This window comes from Temnothorax nylanderi, unplaced genomic scaffold (genome assembly GCF_030848795.1).
Source record: "Temnothorax nylanderi isolate EJ_2023f unplaced genomic scaffold, tnyl_v1.0 TNYL_tig0048_pilon, whole genome shotgun sequence".
Classification (NCBI taxonomy): domain Eukaryota; kingdom Metazoa; phylum Arthropoda; class Insecta; order Hymenoptera; family Formicidae; genus Temnothorax; species Temnothorax nylanderi.
Genome location: NW_027249110.1, coordinates 873,832 through 894,507, shown reverse-complemented (window position 1 = coordinate 894,507; position 20,676 = coordinate 873,832). Strand labels below are relative to the sequence as shown.

Here is a 20,676-nt window from a genome sequence, read left to right as displayed (position 1 = left end):
GTCGCGCGTCGCGTCGATTCGACGACTTCGACGTGGCGCCGGGCGCGATGATTTATTTTTCTCACAGGCTGTTCCTCATCCTTATCGTTATCGTTGCGCGTGTCGACGACGGTGTTTTTTCTCTCTCTAGCTCTTTCTCCCTCATTGTTTTCTCACGCCTCTCTTTCCCTCGCTTTATCATTCTACGTTTTGGTTGGCTCGGTTGGCCCCAGGCCCCCAGGCCCCCAGGCCCCCAGGCCCAGTACCCGGCGGCGCGTGGCGCGTCATTCACGACTCACGGCGCGTCGCAATCGATTTCAAAATCCGACGACGCACGCCCTGCGCGTCGTCGCCGCCGCCTGTTGTACGTACCACTTGTACCTCCTCCTCATCATCCTGTCTGCCCTCGCTACTTCGCTACCTCGCTTTTCAGTTCCAGTTTCCAGTCAGTGCCAGTCGGCAGTCGCTGCGGCGGAACCGGCAGCCCTTTACGGGGACATGGTTCAGGAGCTCGCAGCCTCGCAGCCAGGACCGCCAAGTGGTGATCGTTATTTCTCTCGCGAAGCAGAAGAACAGTGCGGGTGTTTCTCGTGGTGTGACGCGTACGATATGTGTCGCAGACTGTGAAAAAGGCTACCCGTTGCGTCACGCCCAGGTGAGAAGTGAGAACGGATCTGCATTTTATATATATGCGTTCCATCCTATATGCCTCCCCCCCCCTCTCTCTCTCTCTCTCTCTTTTGTATTTAATCTCGTAAGTTTGCAGGAAACTCTTGCTCTTGTGTCTAAAGAATTTTTTATTGTATATTAATTTTCTTTAAGATATACATTACTGTACGATTGTGCGTGTGTGTATAGTTAAAGGGACTCTATATCAGAATAAGATAAAAATTGATTGGTCGACTTTTCGGTCGCTCTGCAGCCTACGTGCTACCATATTTACATTGCGCATTCAATATGCTAAGGGCAAGGGTGAATGAGTTTTTGGAATGGTGAATGGAAAGCGTTCCATTTGCTTTCCATTGCATATTTTTATTTATCAAGAAAGATCTGCAAATTCAAGAGATTTAAGAGATCATAAAAATGATCGCACATATTATTGAACTGACGTTTCGCTTATTCCGTAATACCATATATATTTGAGAATAATAATCTGGGAGAGAATTAAAATCGGATGATGTAGTCGCACACAGGTTTCTTAAGAGGATGTTAATTCGTCTCTGCGAAGATATCCAGGGTGAACATACATCACAGTTATAAGATGTTCTGTGATTAAATGTTCGACTCTGATTGCGAGACATATAAGCCCAAGTCTAAATAATCGCGGAAGAAAGACATGTTCAAAGTAAGCAGATATATCAGCTAGGAACCGATCGAGGTGTCTAGGACGAAAATCTAAAGATGAAAATAGCGACATAAAATATTGGCAATTTTTACCTTTAATGATTTTTCTATTTTCCTTTGTCTTCTTTTTCCTTTTTTTTTCCTTTTCTTCTAAAACTAAAAGTAACTCAAGTTCGTACCACTTCTAATTGTAATCGAGTCATTGAAAGTGGTGTGAATTATGCTGTGTGTGTGTGTGTGTGTGTGTGTGTATTAGTTCTTGCTGGATTTACATTCGTCAATCGAGTGCGGGCACTGTACTCTAGGGCGATGCACTCATTGTCAGGAAGGTACTTATACTAGCCTTAGAAACTGTTGCTAATAGAAACTAGTCCAAGTGTATTTTCGTATTAAATAATCGATTCGCGAAATAGAACCTTATACGTTTACCGTTACGACGCAATATTTATCACGGAAGCAATGGCAATAACTTTTTAATCTAAAGTTGAAAACTGTAACACAAAACTACTAAAAGAAAGAAATTAACTCATTGCTCACTGCGCAAAACAACGTATTATAAATGATAATGTAAATGATGCAACCGCGCGTTATGCGTTTTGTGCGTTCTGCGTTATGCGTTATACGTTATGCGTTGTGTAGGGTAAGCATACTATTTACACGTTAAAATCGCTAAGATTATGGCGTTTGTATTATTTTTCTACGAATACGCGAGAAGCGTAGGGTAATCCGATCCGAAGGCTAAATAGGGTAAATAGAAATTATAGACACGCGAAAGTGGGTAGAGTGTGACATAAAGCGAATTCACAATTGTAGGAACATCTATGGGCCGTAAACGGTGGTGGCAAGGAGGCTTGGTGGAGCTGCTGGTGCTCTGTATCCTCCATTACACCGTCGTTCTGGCTGACGGTGATGTCGGTGAGTACGATTGAATATTATTATCCTGCGAATGCGAAAATAATTCTCGACGCGAATACTTAATAATTAGTCAAGTTACGCGATAATTAATTACTCTTTAGAAAGAGAAATATATTATTATTGTGTTATAAAGATGTGTCTTTCGATCAACAACGAGAGGTCTGTTTCTTTTTATGAAATATGTAAATCGCTCCGTTTCTATCTATATTTTAAAAAGTTATAATTTCCAATTGACAAATATTTTAATTTCAAGCTGGTTAATAGTTGCCGGCTATATACTTCCCAATGAATCTCTTTTCAAGATTGTGAAAATGCTTCGCCTCTCTTTGCAATTAATAAACGGATGAACTTTAAGTCTCTCCTTAGAGTCGATAAGCGTGATTTTTAAAAAGACAGGAAATATAACGTTTCACACGTTGAAAGCGTTCCACTCGATATGTTTCACTACTCTGCGCGAACTACCTCAGTTATAACATTCCGTGCAATCAACTAGAAATCCTTTGTACATGAAGCAGTAAATGCGATAATATAAAACAAAGGATGAGGGATATATTACGGAGTAGATGTAACGGCACGCTGAGAAAATGTGATATAAACTTACAAATCAACAAAGCTAATGAAATGAGTTTCAACTCTGTTACTATTTTAAATGATATAGTAAATTTAGTAACAAAATTTGATGACTTTTTTATCTGCTTTTTGAAATAAAATAATAAATCTCTTCAAATTTTTAATTTCTTTAAATATCTATGTCTCTGTAGCTTAAGATTTTCTAACTTTCTAAATCTAAAATAAATTAAAAATGAATTTTTAATTTTAAAATATATTTTTTATGTAGCTTTGATCATTAACTTAAAATAGATTAATATTTAGAATATTTTTCAAATATAAGAAAATTTACTTAATTTCTATTATTCAATCTTTACTCAATCGATATTTTCGACGATGCTTGAGACAATATTGACATTGAAGTATTAACATCGATCGTATGATACGCCCCAATGTGGTTGACGCCCTATTAACTTAACGCATGACATTATACTTCTGTAAGTATCATGCTGTTTCGCCACATTTATAAAAAGTGCACTTATTGATTAACAATACGTCGGAAGAAATATAAGAAGAAGCGAGTAAAGTAGCGCTCTACTAGTAGCCACGAAAAAGATATTCATTCATATTTATTTACACTTATTCATTTACATTCATTTTTAAGAATACAACTATGTCCTATGATAATGAATGCGGAAAATACACGTATAAAAGTGTTACTATATGTATAAATAATAAATAATAAAAGAAAATTTTAATTAATTAAGTGATGTGGATATAATGGAAGGGATTCGGTTATATTGAAGTTTTAGTCAACTAATCTTAGTTTTTATGTATATGTGTGGTGTGTATAAAAAAGCTCGACAAACATTTCTAACTCGTAATATCCACCAGCAGTTGACGTCAACGGTGAGCTTTCGCGATACTATTATTCCCAGCGCACTTTTAGAAGAAGCCGAGATTAAGGTCGTCGATCTTCATTGATATCCCGTTATCGTTCTTAGGATACTCCTCATGTGCGTGGCTTATATAAATTCACTCGCCGCTTTCGTAATCCATACAAAGCCTATATAAAGTTTTCCATGAGCTTGGCAGGATTATTGAGAAACTTTACATTATAAAAATGTGCACCACGTCAATAGTATCGTTACCGTTTCTTTTAATTGCGGTAACGATATAACGTATTAATGAAGTAACTGAGAGAAAAATAATATTGTGTTTTATTACGAAATATTGATAACTGTAAAGTTTGAAGAATTTTAAATAATTGTAAGGAAAATTTTGTCAAACAGAAATCAATTCCAAATTGAGATATAAATGGACTCTAAAAACTAGCAAGAGAAAATACAAATACAAATTAATACCAATCACATATGCGATAATGCGAGAATAAATTGTTAAAGGTATAAAAGAATTTCTATTTAGCTTTTGGAATATTTCGATTCTTTTATGTAAATTCTTTTTAGTCTACTAAATAGATTCTGGCAAAACAACTAAATTAATATGCTAGAGATAATCTAACACTAAATAGATTTCGACAAATAAACTGAATTAATATGCTAAAGGAAGATCTCAGACGTGATAATATTAAATACAAAATTTATATACATACATACATACATATATCAAAAAGCTCTTTTTCCAGTTTCTTAATTTTCCAATAATTTCCAAAATCTCTGTCTCACAATCTTAAATTTTTAGTTAAGAAAATCCAATCTGTAAATAACAGTACATATTAGATTAAGAATGTAAAAATTTAAAAGATAATTATGCGAATTGTCGTCATCATTGACGCTCTTTAAATTCGGCAATATTTTATCGTTACATACGCGCGCTCACGCACATATACAGAGAGAGAAAGAGAGAGAGAGAGAGAGAGAATAGGAGAGGAAAGAAGGGAGATGTTCGATTTTCACCCACGACAGCAACTCGACAGTTATCGAACCGTTCATCCCACGCAGCCACCGCTTTCGTGAGCTTCGAGATCTCTCTATATCGTATACGCGCGTAATGCCGCTACACTCGATCTCTCAGATCTATTGCGTAACCCTTCGCTTATCTATTTTGTGCTTCTTTCTCTCCCCCTTTCACCTCGTTTTGTTCACTTTGCGACACCAGGCAATTTTTTCGCCGCTATATTACCAAAGTGCATATGTCCATCACACAAGTGCATTTCAATATGCATTGCTTCTGCGTTTTAATTTTCTCGTACTCATATTCGTTGTGAGCATGCGATGTATTATGTATTTTACTTATCTCTCCGACCGAACCCTGTCGACCATCTCTATATATATTTGATCTTGGCATTTTTTCGAAGGTACTTTTTTTGCATTCATTCATCGAAAAAAAAGTATCATATATATTATATTATGTGAGTATTATATATTTAATATTTGATATGTAATAGATATAATGTGAAATGATGATCTTTACACTTATATATAATACTAGATATTTATGTGTGTGTGGGTTGTAATTATTTCAATTACAATTAATCTTACTTATGATTTGTGAAAAAGGTGAAAAATAGGTGGTCTTTCCGCAGCAAATACTGTATGATAAATAAGTACTATATGATAGTAAATTGAATTGTATATACAATTCAAATATGTATTCTTGCAAACGGTTATGAAAATATTATACATTTTTTCTGTAAGTCACTAAACGTTTAAAATATTGTTTAACTCTTACTCCCTTCCAACACACTTCGCTTCTGTATATATATAGATATATATGCTTATGCATTATGCCTCATTTTATTCCATTCTTTAATCGTTTAGGTTTTTATGCTTTATATTTAAGAAATTTATTTCCTCCTATCAATAATTAAATAAATATATGAATAATATTTTTATTCTTTTTCCAGTATTTCTAGTATTTCAGTATTACCTTCTTTCTTCTTATTCCAGATATACTTTCAGATGCTTTATTTAAAGTTTTCTATAGAAACATCCCCCGTAAGCTAGCATAATAGACATATCAAGAAGACGAGTGCTTAAATGTATACTCCATATTTTTGCAATCTAAGCGCAGCTTTGCGCATTCAAGTAGACGCGTGTAATTATAATCATATTAAATCGCACGACGATGCACTATCATCTCGCCTTTTAATCTCTTTCGCATTTTGTCCGACGTCAAGCCAATATAATCAATCACATTCTCATTCTCACAAGGAATTCGATAGTAAATCACGTAATAAGAATATAATAATATCTACAAGACAAATAATTTAGTTTTGAAGGGAATGGAATAATTTAATACATGAATTCACAAGAATAACAATCGGAACAGAAATTGAAGGTGATTGAGAAGTTATTAAATATTGTAAAGAACTGATTAAAACTCGTAACAAAAGCTCCGATTCTTGAGCCTCTTCCTTTTTTCTTTCAAAGTTATCTTATAAGGAATGTTAAAGAGAGTTATTATTCTATATAAGTTTTTAGGAAAACGCGCATGATGAATAGAGATGAATAGGGATGCAAATAGGGTATACATGCGCTTTATTTTGTACAGTGATGATACGAATATATGTATAAGTCACTCATCCGTTCAGAATTATCCGTGATGTTAAACGCAAAGCTACTTCAGGCAATTTGTGTTGCAATTAAATTTAGTCTGTCTCAGACATTTTCAGCGCGCCGCGGAATATTTATTCCGTGTTTTACAAGCCGCAATATGATGCGCGGCAAGTCGGTTGATTGTTTCACAAGCAAACGCCTTAGGGGCCGGGCAGAACGAAATCAGAGGTTGCACACCTGTGTCAAAATATTTACGCAATCTAGTAGAATACATGCTTGAATGTGCATTTGACGCGAATACTTGGAATTGTATGTATGTATGTACATACGACAAAGCTAATTAATTATTACAGTTTGGAAGAGCACACACGCACACATACACAAATATACACACCCTCGATATCTAATTCAATATCTCTCTCATATACATATAAAGAGTTTCTCTTAGCTCTTGGCATAATCGTTCTGTTTTCAGGATGTCTATTCAGCGAGGATATATGCGATCCCCAGACGGAAAAGTGTTTTGACGGTAATAATTTTGCATAATCTACTTTAATTAATAGTTCTTGATCCTCTTTCATCTTGCATATGTAACGAGAAACTAGAGGCAAATAAAATATTAAAAGTAGCTTTTCGCATTATTAAGTTTAATCGACGTTAATTAGTTGTATTAATTAATAACAAAGCTGCAATGCATTATTAGTAGAATTCAATAGTAACTTTTTATACTTGTACATACATCTGTATCATTAACATCATTTTTTCAGATCTGGCATTCGGAAAATGTATACCTCGGTACATGAATTTAGAGAGTGACGATTTATATCGGTAAGTTAATGATAATAAAAATCGTATCCTTGAAACTGAGATATATTTATGGCATCCATGAATTATTCGCGCTTCAATGTCTACATGTCAAATGTCAACTGTTGTGAGATATACGTATATGTATATATGAACCAAGCGGAATTGAATCCTCTTTCCGATCAGTTTATTTTATCGCCGGGTCGTCAAACGGTCTCGCTACTTTATCGTCTTTATCGCCTTATTTATTATCGTACACCTACCGACCTACGTAACATTTTATCGCGATCGACACATAAAGTGTGGCATAATCAATGCGCGTTATTGCGGTGTAATACAACTCTATTCTCTATATCGCGCAGATATAATCTTGACATCGGCGAATTGGAGCTGCTACAATCGGTGAGACTGCAATTGATCAGACTGGAATCCGACGGATACAAGTGGAAACATCCCTTTATACAATGTATTGTGCAAACCTTGTTGCATAATCTCCGATACGGGTACATCGCTTTGTTAGAACTTGTAGTTATAAGTCATAACAAACTGAAATTTACCAATGGAGATTTGTATATAAACCAATACAACAATTTTTCACAATTTTAACGTATAGATTTTAGAGACGTCTTCTTTTCTCTTTTTCTCGTCATGTAAAGTTTTTGCACAGTCAGTAAAAGAGATTGTGTGCTACTGTGTGCGCTTACCAATAATCATTTCTTCAAATCAAATTCTTAAAGAAAGAACGATCAAAAAAGGATTTTAAGTATATTATAGAAATAGAATAGAAATTTTTATGCCGATAAATACTATTGTCCCATGGTAGGATAAAGGTGGCACTATCCTTTGTATCTGATATGATAAAATTAACGGAGAATAGTTATAAATTCGCAAAATTTCAGAAAATTATATATGTATGCATCAGCCAATATTGAGTATTTCATAAAACGGAACTTGGAAACATTTTTCAGACGAAACAATCTTCGTGATTTTCATCTCTGCGAGTATTTGAAGAAACCACGTTTCGATGAACAAGGTGGACTTATTGACGAGGTTAGTATAAATTGTAATTTAACGGTTATCGAGAGATTTTTTTCCTGGTAACGTCATCGTTTGCAATTATTTCTTGAAAATACGGAACTGTTGCAATATTACTCCATAGTAATGAGCCATTATCGATTTTTTTTCAGATAGTTCCAGCGGTCGCCATACTAAGGATATCTGCGGATAATGAAAATCCTGAGAGTAATTTGGCCGATGTTCTATATCGTCCCACAGACATCGAAGACAAGTAGGTCTTATCTCGCTTAAAAAGAGATCGATAAAAAATGACACAAGTACATTCAAAGTTTCATAAGTTATAACTAACATTACAATTAAATCCGGATTTTTGGTTTTATAAAAAGAGTTTTATTCAAAGTAATCATTTAATTAATTTTATATTTTACTTTACTATTTGAAAATACAACCAAAAACTTAAATAAAAAATTAAGGAAGATATAAATTATTGCACATATTGCTGAAAATCAATTTGTATGTGTATTAAAATGCAATAAAAATAGAATAAAGAAGCTGGAGAATATACTTATCAAATATATCAAACAAGAAACATAATATTAATCAAAAAATACGATTTAATATTTCTTTATTTAATTGTTTTAAACTTTTTAAACATATTGATTTTCTATGGCAAACAATCATTATTGCCGTACAATCAGAAACTTATGAAATTTATTTACAGATCTGAATACACGAAATGGCGTAGTGGCGAGAGTGATCGGACTTCGGTCAACGATGAGAAATACGACAACGTGTACGGAAAATCACTGAACGATGTGCGCGAACAATTTTATCCGCCCAGAACACGTCGGTTCAGCTTCATCGACGATTATAAAAATGATGTTACCAAGTCACTCGAGGATACTTTGAGAGACGAGGCACTGTCATCCGAGGATGACTATGAGAATACTTATGACACACAACTTTTATCCGCCGACGATCTTGAATTCTTACAGAACGAAAAGTCGCCAGATTACACATTGTTGAAGCCCTCCTCCAACGACGAGACAAATGAGAGAGAATACGAGAGAGTATTCTCTAGGAAGTATAAGCATCGAAAGAAACCATTGCATCTCAAGTTTTCCGATGCTGATGCGAAAAGGACGGCGATCAGACGCGACGAGGATCTCGTTGTTGAGAATAGCGAAATTGATGAAGGGAACTCGGCAGAGATCGAGAGACCTGACGGGGATATTTCTTCGAAAATACGCGGGATGTATACCGAGGGAGGCATTGTGCGACCTACGAAATATAAAATTACATCCGATGCGAGTGGTAAGTTTATACACTTGAATAGATTGCTTAAATATATCTTAAATTGAAATGCATCTGACGCAGGAACTGTGCACGATGAGATGTATGACGATGATTTGGATGCGCTTTTATGGAGACGAGAGTTGGCTGGTTTTAAGCGCAGGGAACGCTTAGACGTTAAAAAACCTGGACCGCCGTTTTCGACGAATAATTACGCATTCAAAACTCAATCTCCGGCTAGTAAGTAAAGCATACGTTTCTAACTAGATCTGCGTTTGATTTATAATTTACGACCAGTTTTCCTATCATTTCGAAATGATTCTCATTAATATCTCAAAGATGCAATTCACAAAACTGTCACTTTGTTTCATTTCGATTTATAACGTTTACGTTTTTGCAGCTATCCTTGACAAAGACTATTCCGAGACGGATAATCAGGACGTAAGTATAATCGAGCTCATATTTTGCCTATTACGACTATGCCTGGATGGTAGACATTACAACAACGTCGTATTATAGAATAACGAAGTATATGCACCATTGACTAAGAAGGAATTACGCGGTGATACATACAAAACGAGCGACGATCGGTCAGAACCTTATAAAAATGTCGATTTAGATTACGTCTATATCGAGTTTGAGCAGGAGTTTCATACATGGCTTGAAGGAGAACACGTGGTTACTAAGGTAGAATAGAATAGAGCAATAATTCGAAATATCCAAAGAAGACATTAATTCTAAGTAGCATTTTGAATAAACTTTTAAACGTAAACTTTCAGGTTGAAGAACTCCTGGGATTGCCTACTGGAACATTAAGAGATATACGAGTGGGCCGCGCGGAAGTAACGTTTAAAGTTGTTCAAAATGACAAAAATTACAATGCGACTGACGTTGCTAACAGTATCGGTATAATAATTTACAAATCGTACTTGTTTTTTTTGAATGAATATGAGCTCTAATAAAAATATAAAATATCTTTTATTTTAGATAATATACGTTGTAAATTACAAAATGCGCTAGGAATTGAAGTTATTCGAGCGGGTATAGGTAATAAGGTACTATAATAAATATATATCTTATATCACTAAATGAACAGATTAAGTAATTGTCAAATAAACATAATATTACCTTAATATTATTTACCAATGTTGTCAATAAAAGTGCATGTTTTTACAGGTTAAATTACCAGCTACTCTGGAAGTAGCTCTACTCTGCTACTCTGGAGAAAGCGAGATGAGTTCTAGTTTTTTCGGTGCATTGGTAGCAGCTGGAGTTGCGGCTGCGATCGCAGCCGCAGTAGTCACGCTGATAATTGCGCGTCGCCACGCCAAATGTCGAGCAAAGCTTGCCGGGCTGACCACTCCGGATCCAGAAGCATCCAAGGATTATCAGGATTTATGCAGAGCGAGAATGCAGGCGAAACAGCCGAGCGAAAAGTTAGAGTCGCCGCGTATCACCAGCTTGTCGCGCGAAAACGAATCCAGTAATCTGCCTTCCAATCGCTCCAGCACATCCTCCTGGGGCGAGGAACCTACTCTCTCCAACATGGACATATCGACCGGTCATATGGTTCTCGTAAGCACAATATAAAAAGGGAGAAAAAGAGAGTAAAAAATGTTTTTGAATTTAAAAAAAATTTAAATATAATATGTCTCGGGATTTTCGTTGCACTTGATCAATTTGACGAGGCGCTGCAGTGCTACTTCTCATTCGTACTTTTCACTCTGTATCATACTCATATTTGCAGAGTTATATGGAGGATCACCTGAAAAACAAGGATCGTCTGGATCAAGAATGGGCGGCATTATGTGCTTATGAAGCCGAACCATCGTCTACGGAGATCGCAGAGAGCGAGTCGAACATCAAACAGAATCGTCCCAGCGCGGCACTTCCCTACGATCACTCTCGAGTAGTTCTGAACGATCTTGCAAACGCCAATAATTCCGACTACATAAATGCTTCCACGATCGTAAGTACCTCTATGGATATATATATATATATATATATATATATCTTGTTTCATCATTCCTCTAATGAATTCTCCTGAAGCCTGAACATTTCTTTTTCAAAACTAGATATGTTTTATAATCATATAAATGATTATGATATATTTTATATCTAGTCGTATCCAAAATAATTCGCAGAACACCGGTGAATAATAAGAAGATTGTCGCTCCTCTTTCATGCGCATTGTGATCTCATAAGGATATGTATGGTATATTACATGTCGGGACTAGTGCTATAAAATATTAGAATATTGTATTAAGTGCATAATGTTGTGTAAACAACTAGGATTCAGGAGGATATCATGCTTCAATACGCGAAAAATTCAATATACATGATATAAGAAATAGAAAATTTTCTGATTATTCCATGCAATAGTTGCAAGGTAACTTGTGTAAAAATAAAATAAATATTTTCGTTTTCACGATAACGTTGCTGAAATACGTACGACATTCGGTTTTCCGGCTGCCACACCGCAATGTATACATATAGAAGTCGGTAAGTTTCATAGTTGACCGGCATGTCAAGTTGATCGTTTAAAAATCACAAAATCGTTTCTCGGCGCAATTTGTAAGGCTGACGCTTGCGGTAGATATATCTCTTTTTTAATGCATCGTAATCGTAACATAAGCGGGCGAACTGGCATGTTTATCGAGCAAGAGCTTTATATTTTTTAACTGCACAATTGACAACGTGTCAATCACCGAATTATGTTTAATCCATATATCCGCGTCATAAATGAGAAAAATTCCGAAGGAAAAAGCGAAACTAGCGATAACAGGAATTTAATGGGATCCATTGTTCGACACACGATTGAAAATTCCCAGGGTTTAAAGTGATCCCGTTTTAAATTAATAGAAAAAGATAAGACATGGTTTTTTTACAGGTATTAAATATGATCTGAATCGATTAAGTTGATCGAAATTTTCCTCTTTTTTCTTTTTTTTTCTTAAATAAGAGTCACGAAGGAAACAACAAACGACTTTTTTCGTTTAATCTTATTTATTATTTAACCCTTAAATGCCACACCTCTCAAGAATCTCGTAAATGACACATGGGGTCTAAAAGACCCCAGCATGAAAAATGTCTCCTTACTTATTGATTTTTTGATATTTAGTTATGAAAATTATTTTCAATGTTGTTCAAGGCTTAGAAAAGAGAATAAAATGCTTATATTGTTAAAATTTCAATTTCAACATAGTATAAAAAATTAAGATCGCCAACAGTTAAAATATTGGCCCCAAAATCAAAAAAATAAAAAATAATAAATAAATAAATATGAGCTCCATTTTTGGCGGGAACATTTGAAAATATATCATTCTAAAGGGTCTGGGGTCCGCTGGACCCCGGGTGGCATTTAAGGGTTAAAATGAGGGAGCGTTTATCGAATGTTCATCGAAGCCGTAGCCGTAATATCGTTTGTTCGTTGCAGACGGATCACGACCCTCGGAATCCGGCTTACATAGCTACGCAAGGGCCATTACCGCAGACCACGGCTGATTTCTGGCAGTTGGTTTGGGAACAAGGCAGCGTGGTGATTGTAATGCTGACAAGACTTACCGAGGAAGGCCGTGCCATGTGCCATCGTTACTGGCCCGAGGAAGGATCGGAGCTCTATCATATCTACGAGGTACATCTGGTGTCGGAACACTTTTGGTGTGACGATTACCTAGTGCGCTCCTTCTATCTGAAAAATCTGCGCACTTGTGAGACTCGTACTGTCACGCAATTCCACTTCCTCTCCTGGCCGGAGAACAGCGTCCCGTATTCCACAAAGGCTCTGCTCGAGTTCCGTAGGTTCGTGCCGATTTAACTATTTACTAGTATTTCATAAAGAGACGCACACATAGAGTGCGTCACTTTTATCGTTACAATATACGTAATTCATTACGTATATTGTATATATAGTATTCTCTCTATATTATTATACATAAATTGTTATATTTATATACTATCAACAGATTGTTATATCTATACGATAGCGTTCAAAAGATTTAATTGAGAATATTACGTTTTGCATATAGTTATTTATATATTATTAAGAGTCCAAGAAAAGAATTATACGTATTATATTTTACATTGAACATTGTCCAAAAGTAACTTTTCAAGTTATTTCGATTTTGTCTCTTTCTAGGAAAGTTAATAAATCGTATCGTGGTAGGTCATGTCCGATAGTCGTGCACTGCAGGTAAGTATATATTTTTATATTATCCAATATGGCGATCGGTGTATTCTCATATTTGATCATCTCACAGCGATGGAGCTGGGCGAACCGGTACTTACTGCTTGATCGACATGGTCCTAAATCGTATGACGAAGGGAGCGAAGGAAATCGACATCGCCGCTACTCTGGAGCATATTAGAGATCAAAGGCCCAATATGGTTGCTACGAAACAACAGTTTGAGTTCGTCCTAATGGCAGTGGCGGAAGAGGTACATGCGATTCTCAAGGCTTTACCCGTACCATCGTCAAGTGAGAAATCTGTTACGGCTACCGGTTCTTCGCCACCCAAAACGGAGCAGTGAAGCTGAAGCTGCGACGCAAATTTAATCCTAAACGGTATAAAACAGGCATCTGGTAAAAACACCTTATTAATTCTAATAGATTTAAGAAAGAATTATTTCTTCATGTTTGTTTACAAGTTTTATGAAAAAATTCAGAAAATTTAATTATTTTCTTAAGCGATTTTTGAAACTCTGTTCTTCATGATTTCAGTATCGTTGTTGTGATGTACGAAAAATCTGATTGTATGATGTGTTTGTCAGCTATTTTATACTCTTCAGGATTAAAATAATCATAATCGAGACGCGAACGAGAGTAAAAGGTATATATTCTATTGATTTCGATGTGTCATGAAAAAGCTAAATACTTTTACTAGCTGTTTACTACGATGTATCCTACTGGAGTAAAGAGTGAATCAATCGGTTATTTCGTTGAAATTTTCTACACGCTCAGTATTTCCCGATTGACGCACCTTCGCGTAATTAGTTTTAGAGTGCACCAATCGTCGCGAGCTTCTTTTTTCGTATTCTGATTCTGATTGTATTTCCCCAAAATGCGAAAAGAAAGATAGTCGATTTAAATTCCTACGATGAAAAATATGTAATCATATATAGTCAGAGAAACGTACTAATTTAAATACAGTTTTAATTTAAGTACAATGTGTAAAGAGAAGGAAAGTAAGCGATGTACTTGTATAGGTATGTTAAGACAGCTTGAAGTATAATGAATTTATGAATTTTAATCTTTTTTTTTACCGCTATGTCGTGAGATGGTACTGTTTTATTACATCGACTAATCGCATAATGTCCCTTTTCGCTCATTCAAACGCGGCCTATTTCAAAGGTCAAGTACCTGTAGACAACAAACAGACAGATGGACACGATTAGGTGTTACTCGAGGCATATGTATCAACAACTGAACGATTATTATACTGTGCGATCGATCGGTGAAACAACAAAACATTTTATACTAGTAGAGTCTAACTAGCACCTCGATTTCTTATCATTAAACGCGGCCGTTTTGAGATCGGAGTTTTATTTGTTTCATATAAAGATTATATTCAGTATTAATCATGGACTGACGATCAGACTGGCTGCGTTTAACACTAATTATGCGTTGTGAATACGGGCCGGGATTTTTATTGTCTGCCGTGGACAAAATATATTGTTTTTTTGTAGATGAAAAAGTCTATGGAATATTTATATATAAAATCACATCTCTGTGTCGGAAATTGTATCGGATTTTAATACTTTATTAAAATTGTATATATCATACACTGGCTCAATCTAACCATAATTATTTAAATTTATTTATAATGTAAAACACATTTGCGAAAAACGGGACATTCCTGTTATATTGTAAAACATTTTGCAAAAAGACAAGATTATCTTACGTGTACATAATTTGTGTACACTGATTGAATTACATTAATTCCTACGTGCCCTTCGATTAACGTGCTTTAAAATAGCTTTAAAGGAATGGGTGAATTTTTCGATCTCGAATTCATATTTCGAATTCATTAAATTAAATAATATACAGCGTAAACCAATCAGCTAAGTCAATTGCATGATAACTAAAATACGTATATGACCATTTACAGTTTTGGAACATCTACTTCCTAACTTTATTTCCTTCATAAAAAATTCTTAATATGTTATATTTTTATTTTATAAACGAATTGAATTATTCGTGAAAGTATCACACAAATATGAGATTTTATTATACTACAATATCGAGAATATATTTCAAGTACGCGATTGATCGATCGGACAGCCACAAACCATTATATCAATTCGCAAAAAAGAAGACAAAAAACTGCGTATATTTATGCTATGAAATGATCTAGTCAATAGTTAATAAACGTTTTATTTTCCAGTATTGCTATAAGAGAGTCGGTAATGTAACTTGATGTTTTACACTACAGTATTCTGTGTGCGTGCGATCGTTTTGCGCTGGGAAATTATATAGCTTGATGAACGTGATGTTAAATGATGCAGATTACATACGTAAATGTAAGCGATGATAGGAATATTATATTACTATTTTATTACCGTTTGGCGATTAAATTCACATCAAAACTTTTGACATTATAAGTTTACTAGTATTATTTTTTGTGCTAAAAAATGTATTCTATACATATCTGTAACATCTATTTAATTTATCGAGAAATATGAATTTTAAGAAATGAAAATTAAGAAAGGAATGTAACAGCATTTTTTAATTAAATATATTTTTGGAAGCAATGTCAAAATTGACACTAACAAAGGGACAACAAACTCTTGACCTCTCGAATTTTATCAAATTTTTAATATGTTACAGTACACTCCATTCATTAATACAAGGTACAGTAACTCTGTATAATGCGCAATAGTTTATGAAATAATTAATGTTTAAATTTTTCATGTACGAAATTGTTTTAAAATTCTGCAAAATAAAGTTCATTTATGTATTATAAATAAGAAAAATAGAATTATAATGATATTACAAAGAAGTACATACAATTAACAAAAATACAGTAAATGACAGTTAATCTTCGGTGTCAAAAACTTTCAATTTGTCCACCATCAATATTATGGTCATAATGAGTACACGTTTTTGAATGGTATCTATCATAAAAACATTTGAAACACGTTACTAATTTGCGCCAAGCGCTTTTTATTAATGCAACTTCTTCGCATAAGCATAATTTATTTATCATTGATATAAAAAAAATTTAACATTAATATTTCAAAAACTATTGCGCATTGGACAGAGTTTACTGTACTTTGTATTAGGTAAATAGAGTGTAACATATTAAAAATTTAGCAAAATTCAAAAGTTCAAGGGTTGGTTATCCCCTTATAAGTGAAATTGGTGATAGATTTAAGAATTAATGTTTCACGAGCCTATATAATTAATTGTTACAGCCTTGCGTGATGAAAATATTATTTTAGAGGGGATTTTGAAAAGCAGGAACACTAATGTACCTTGAAACTGTGTCAAACTTTGCTTGATCACTGCAACTGAGTTTGATTAGCCTTCTTTAGCACCGACTGACTCACAAAATAAATTCTATATTTTTATGTAAAGGGATGACTATATATATAAATGATATAATTATATATAAATCTATACTATGTTACCCAATATATATAATACTATATATGTTGTAAAATAATAAATCGATCTATGTTCAAGCCATGAACACGCTTATATTTCCTTCCATTCATATTTTAACATATACATTATATTTAATTGTAAACATTTTATACGTTTAATATTTATTTTTATCCTAACATCTTTATTTAGAGAAATGGAACACTGTTATATTTATCAACTAATAATACTTAAAATATGTGATTATTGCGCGCAAATATGATGTATAGATGAAATTCTATTTTGGAATCCAATTTTTTTCTTACTCGAATGATACATGAGCAGAATAAAAATAATCGTAACGGACAGAATCAATTTATAATGAGAAAGTACCAAAGTATTGTACACGTTACAATAATAATAATATCTCTATACCACGAGTCGCATTGAAGCCTTGAGAATCAGATTCAAATGATGAAATATTTTAACCTTTAATTTTGTCGATAAGTAGAAGACAATGTCTCGGGAAACTCCAGATCCCAAAAACCTTTAAAAAGATTATTATTTTATTATATAACATAAAAAAACGATGATAAAAATAAAATATCATACATACCTTCTGGTGTATTTGGTCGCTCGTATTTGTATCGATGTCGCGAGCATTGATTCCTCCGTTTTTCTAATTCTTCTTTTGGTAGTGACAAACTCTTATAATACTAAAAAAAAATATTTTGAATTACTTTTTAATGGAAAAAAAAAAATATATATATATATTCTATACACATATTTCATGTAACTATTTTATGTAACTATTAATATTGCATATTACTTCTCTGCATTCCCAGCAATCCCAGCCATTTAACTTTGCTCTGTCAGCTTTACATCGCATGTTAAGCGGCTCTGAAACGTGTGCCTTTCTTTTTGACAATCTGTAAACAATATTTTCATTAAATATATATAAAAGCAACTTACATTACCACAATTATTAAGCGATATTTACATCTTTTTTTCAGGTGGTTTGTTTTCTGTGTCATCCAAATTGAAATTATCCATGTCATTTTGATTTGCAGTTTGTTCTGCAGGCAGATAAAAAGTTTCGTCTTCGCAGGCAAAATCATTTTGAGCTTCAATAGATTTTTTAATTTGGATATCGGTCTTGTTACGCATCTTTATCGAAGAAAGATAACTTATGTTAACTTTATCTTCCAACGTATTAACTGCAGTATTCATCAACGATTCATCATCTTCCATTTGCGTAGAAGTATGTTTAGGCGAAGGACATAACCCGAAATCTATATCTATTATCTCTGGAATAGCACTAGGACCAGGACATTTATTTTTACTTGGAGAATTTTTTTTAATATGTTTCATAGGAATTTTTCTCTTGAGTTTTAAACATCGTCTGACTTTGGATGTAACATTTCTTTGCGTAGGACTGACTTCTATCACATCTTCGGAAATTTCACTAGTGTTGTTTATAGCACCATTTTCAATAACTGTTGCATTTGCAGTAGCATGTGTTGTAGAAACATCTTGGATAAAATTCTGTTCCACATTACGCAGTATATTAGCTGCCTTACGTTTGTCTACACTTGAGGACATCTTTTCAGTACTCTTGACTGGATAAAATGCAAGTCGAGATTGTTTCAACCTCTTTCCACTTGGCAAAAATGTGGTTTCCACATGGTGTGTCGTACTAATTTCTAATTTGTTATGATTATGCTTTAAAGAAACGTTTTCAATGCTATGATGTGTCTTATTCATATCTGAGGTTGAGTCGTATACTGCTTTAGGTGAACGCACAAATTTCTTCGCAAAATTGTTACCTGCAGTCCTTAGAAATGTTCTAGAGAATACTGGACTTACTGGCGGATTGTTTTCGTCGGTATTTTTGTGAGATTCACTTACATCTGACGAACCAGTTCCCGCATCGGAATTAAAATTAATGGGACTTAAATTTACCGTATCTAATTCCAGTAATGGGATACTGCTGCTAGTGCTACTTTCTTGCACATTGGCGTTATTCAAATGTTGGGATATTGCTTCATCCATTGTTTCCATACAAGGTGTCTTAACCGTCATTTGAGGTGAAGAATGCCTATGAAATCATATACATATACATTATTGATAGAATATTATTAGAATTTATGTCGTTAAATTGTGTTAGGTTAAATAAGTTGTTTTAACGTTATAATCTAAATTATAAAAATGCGCATGACATAAATATAAGTACATAATGTTTGTAAACTTACACATTACACTGTCCACATTTTTCCTGCAATTTTATATAATCTTCCCATAAATCTGTGAAACAAAAAATTGTATCGATTGTACAAATCACTTATATCAGCTATGTATTGAATATTTAAACGTAATTAAAATATTTTAAAGTTTCGCTAAAGTACATAGAAAATAACCATTTAAATATCTTACTAGTAGCGTTTTATGGCTTAATTTAGACAATTGTCCTTAACAGACGTCATAATGCACATGTTTATAAATAAATGGCACACGTTTATAAATTTTGATGCGCTTGCTAATGTTTATAATTCCTCTGTTAGTTCTAACACATTTGACCAACGGACGGTCACTCAAATATTTATATTAGCAGACTTTGTTACAAGAGCCTAAAGTCCGTATCAGACTTCCGAATACTTCCGATTCGAAAAATAGACTTCAATCTAAATCTAAACGCGAGTGTCGCGAGTCGCGAGTTGCCCGAGCCAAGTCAGTTGGCAATCGAATCAGGGGGCGGGGGGCTTTTGTTTTGCCTTTGTCCTTTGCAGTCGGTACTGTCGGTAGTCTATGGTAGTCTACTAGTCTGATACGGGCTTAATTCAAATGATTGACTGCAGATAGCAGCAGGAATCAAATATTTTGGCGCCTTTCACGCTTAGTTTCTTCTGTTATTTCTAGAGGGCAGAAGTTTCTATATATAAAAGTTTTCCAAAGTATATAAAGATTTATAACTTGAAATTTTATATAAATTCTACAATTTCAAAAGTACCTAAGTTCATGTAAAACGTAGAAACTAAATGTAGAAATTAAATACTATAATTGTTATTTTAAAAATATTTTTGCACTCCTATAATATTTAACAGAAAAAAAAAGTTAGATATAGAGAGTTGATACAGTAATTATAATATATACCTACTTTGATAATGTTCAAATGCTTTTTGCAAGATTCCAATGTAGCTCTCCATTGCTTTTCTCGCAGTTTCATTGTGCGTTAGAGTCGTTAGACAATTAAACTGCGGAATTAGTGACATTGTCGTTAATCGTTAATGGAGTACGCTTATTGTGTCGTTTCGGAGCAACACACGTATGTCGTCCTCTGCTTCTTCGGCGAATATCTGCTTAAATCTCGAAATCCTCGAAGAACCGTAAGTGCATTAACACTGTCTATCTTGACGAACAGAGTTTCTCTTCACTTCAGTCAACTATACGAGCTTTAATATTTACTTGTATGTACCGATCGTATGTATCGACGCGTTTCGACACATTCCCGGACCGCCATAACAGTTCACCTTGGTTCACCTGTGCATTGCCGTATGTATGTACATATACTATACTATATACATAGATGACTGACCAGACTGACTGATGATGACACAAGGCTCAGGACCGTCTGTTCGTGGTCGTGGGTCGTGGGCACGAAAAGTATCATATATAATC

The 20,676-nt window shown here is 34.3% G+C and overlaps 2 protein-coding genes across 5 annotated transcripts; one reads left to right on the top strand and one right to left on the bottom strand.

Moving 5' to 3' along the window:
• Positions 1-212: 212 nt before the first annotated feature.
• On the top strand, positions 213-17,110 carry Ia-2 (tyrosine phosphatase IA-2). Of its 2 annotated transcripts, XM_071705938.1 has the most exons (19): positions 213-343; positions 413-634; positions 2,137-2,238; positions 6,781-6,834; positions 7,073-7,133; positions 7,472-7,612; positions 8,078-8,159; positions 8,297-8,397; positions 8,848-9,440; positions 9,504-9,659; positions 9,820-9,860; positions 9,939-10,106; positions 10,199-10,325; positions 10,407-10,474; positions 10,596-10,994; positions 11,167-11,388; positions 12,856-13,220; positions 13,558-13,611; positions 13,679-17,110. In XM_071705938.1, exons 3-19 carry the CDS (start codon positions 2,145-2,147, stop codon positions 13,947-13,949), a joined length of 2,997 nt encoding a protein of 998 aa, XP_071562039.1. In that variant the 5' UTR covers positions 213-343; positions 413-634; positions 2,137-2,144; the 3' UTR covers positions 13,950-17,110. The 2 variants fall into 2 exon arrangements, with proteins under 2 accessions (XP_071562039.1, XP_071562040.1); XM_071705939.1 differs by lacking the exon at positions 2,137-2,238.
• LOC139772329 (uncharacterized) lies at positions 17,098-20,553 on the bottom strand. Of its 3 annotated transcripts, none has more exons than XM_071705954.1 (6): positions 20,152-20,553; positions 19,254-19,305; positions 18,002-19,099; positions 17,831-17,930; positions 17,618-17,717; positions 17,098-17,548 (listed from the first exon to the last, which is right to left on the bottom strand). In XM_071705954.1, the coding sequence occupies exons 1-6, from the start codon at positions 20,222-20,224 to the stop codon at positions 17,493-17,495; spliced, it is 1,479 nt and encodes a 492-aa protein (XP_071562055.1). In that variant the 5' UTR covers positions 20,225-20,553; the 3' UTR covers positions 17,098-17,492. The 3 variants fall into 3 exon arrangements, with proteins under 3 accessions (XP_071562055.1, XP_071562054.1, XP_071562056.1); XM_071705953.1 differs by having other exon boundaries at positions 20,156-20,553; XM_071705955.1 differs by lacking the exon at positions 20,152-20,553 and adding an exon at positions 19,435-19,901.
• Between the last annotated feature and the right edge of the window lie 123 nt (positions 20,554-20,676).

What these genes read in the sequence shown, in the direction of transcription:
- LOC139772329 (XM_071705953.1), bottom strand. Translation starts at nt 20,270, where the DNA reads ATGTCACTAATTCCGCAGTTTAATTGTCTAACGACTCTAACGCACAAT. An exon ending in AGCATTTGAACATTATCAAA is followed by an intron (nt 19,306 to 20,155) that starts GTAGGTATATAT and finishes TTTGTTTCACAG; the next exon opens with ATTTATGGGAAGATTATATA. An exon ending in ATTGCTGGGAATGCAGAGAA is followed by an intron (nt 17,718 to 17,830) that starts GTAATATGCAAT and finishes ATTTTTTTTTAG; the next exon opens with TATTATAAGAGTTTGTCACT.
- Ia-2 (XM_071705938.1), top strand. Translation starts at nt 2,145, where the DNA reads ATGGGCCGTAAACGGTGGTGGCAAGGAGGCTTGGTGGAGCTGCTGGTG. An exon ending in GACGGAAAAGTGTTTTGACG is followed by an intron (nt 6,835 to 7,072) that starts GTAATAATTTTG and finishes TCATTTTTTCAG; the next exon opens with ATCTGGCATTCGGAAAATGT. An exon ending in GAGCGGGTATAGGTAATAAG is followed by an intron (nt 10,475 to 10,595) that starts GTACTATAATAA and finishes ATGTTTTTACAG; the next exon opens with GTTAAATTACCAGCTACTCT.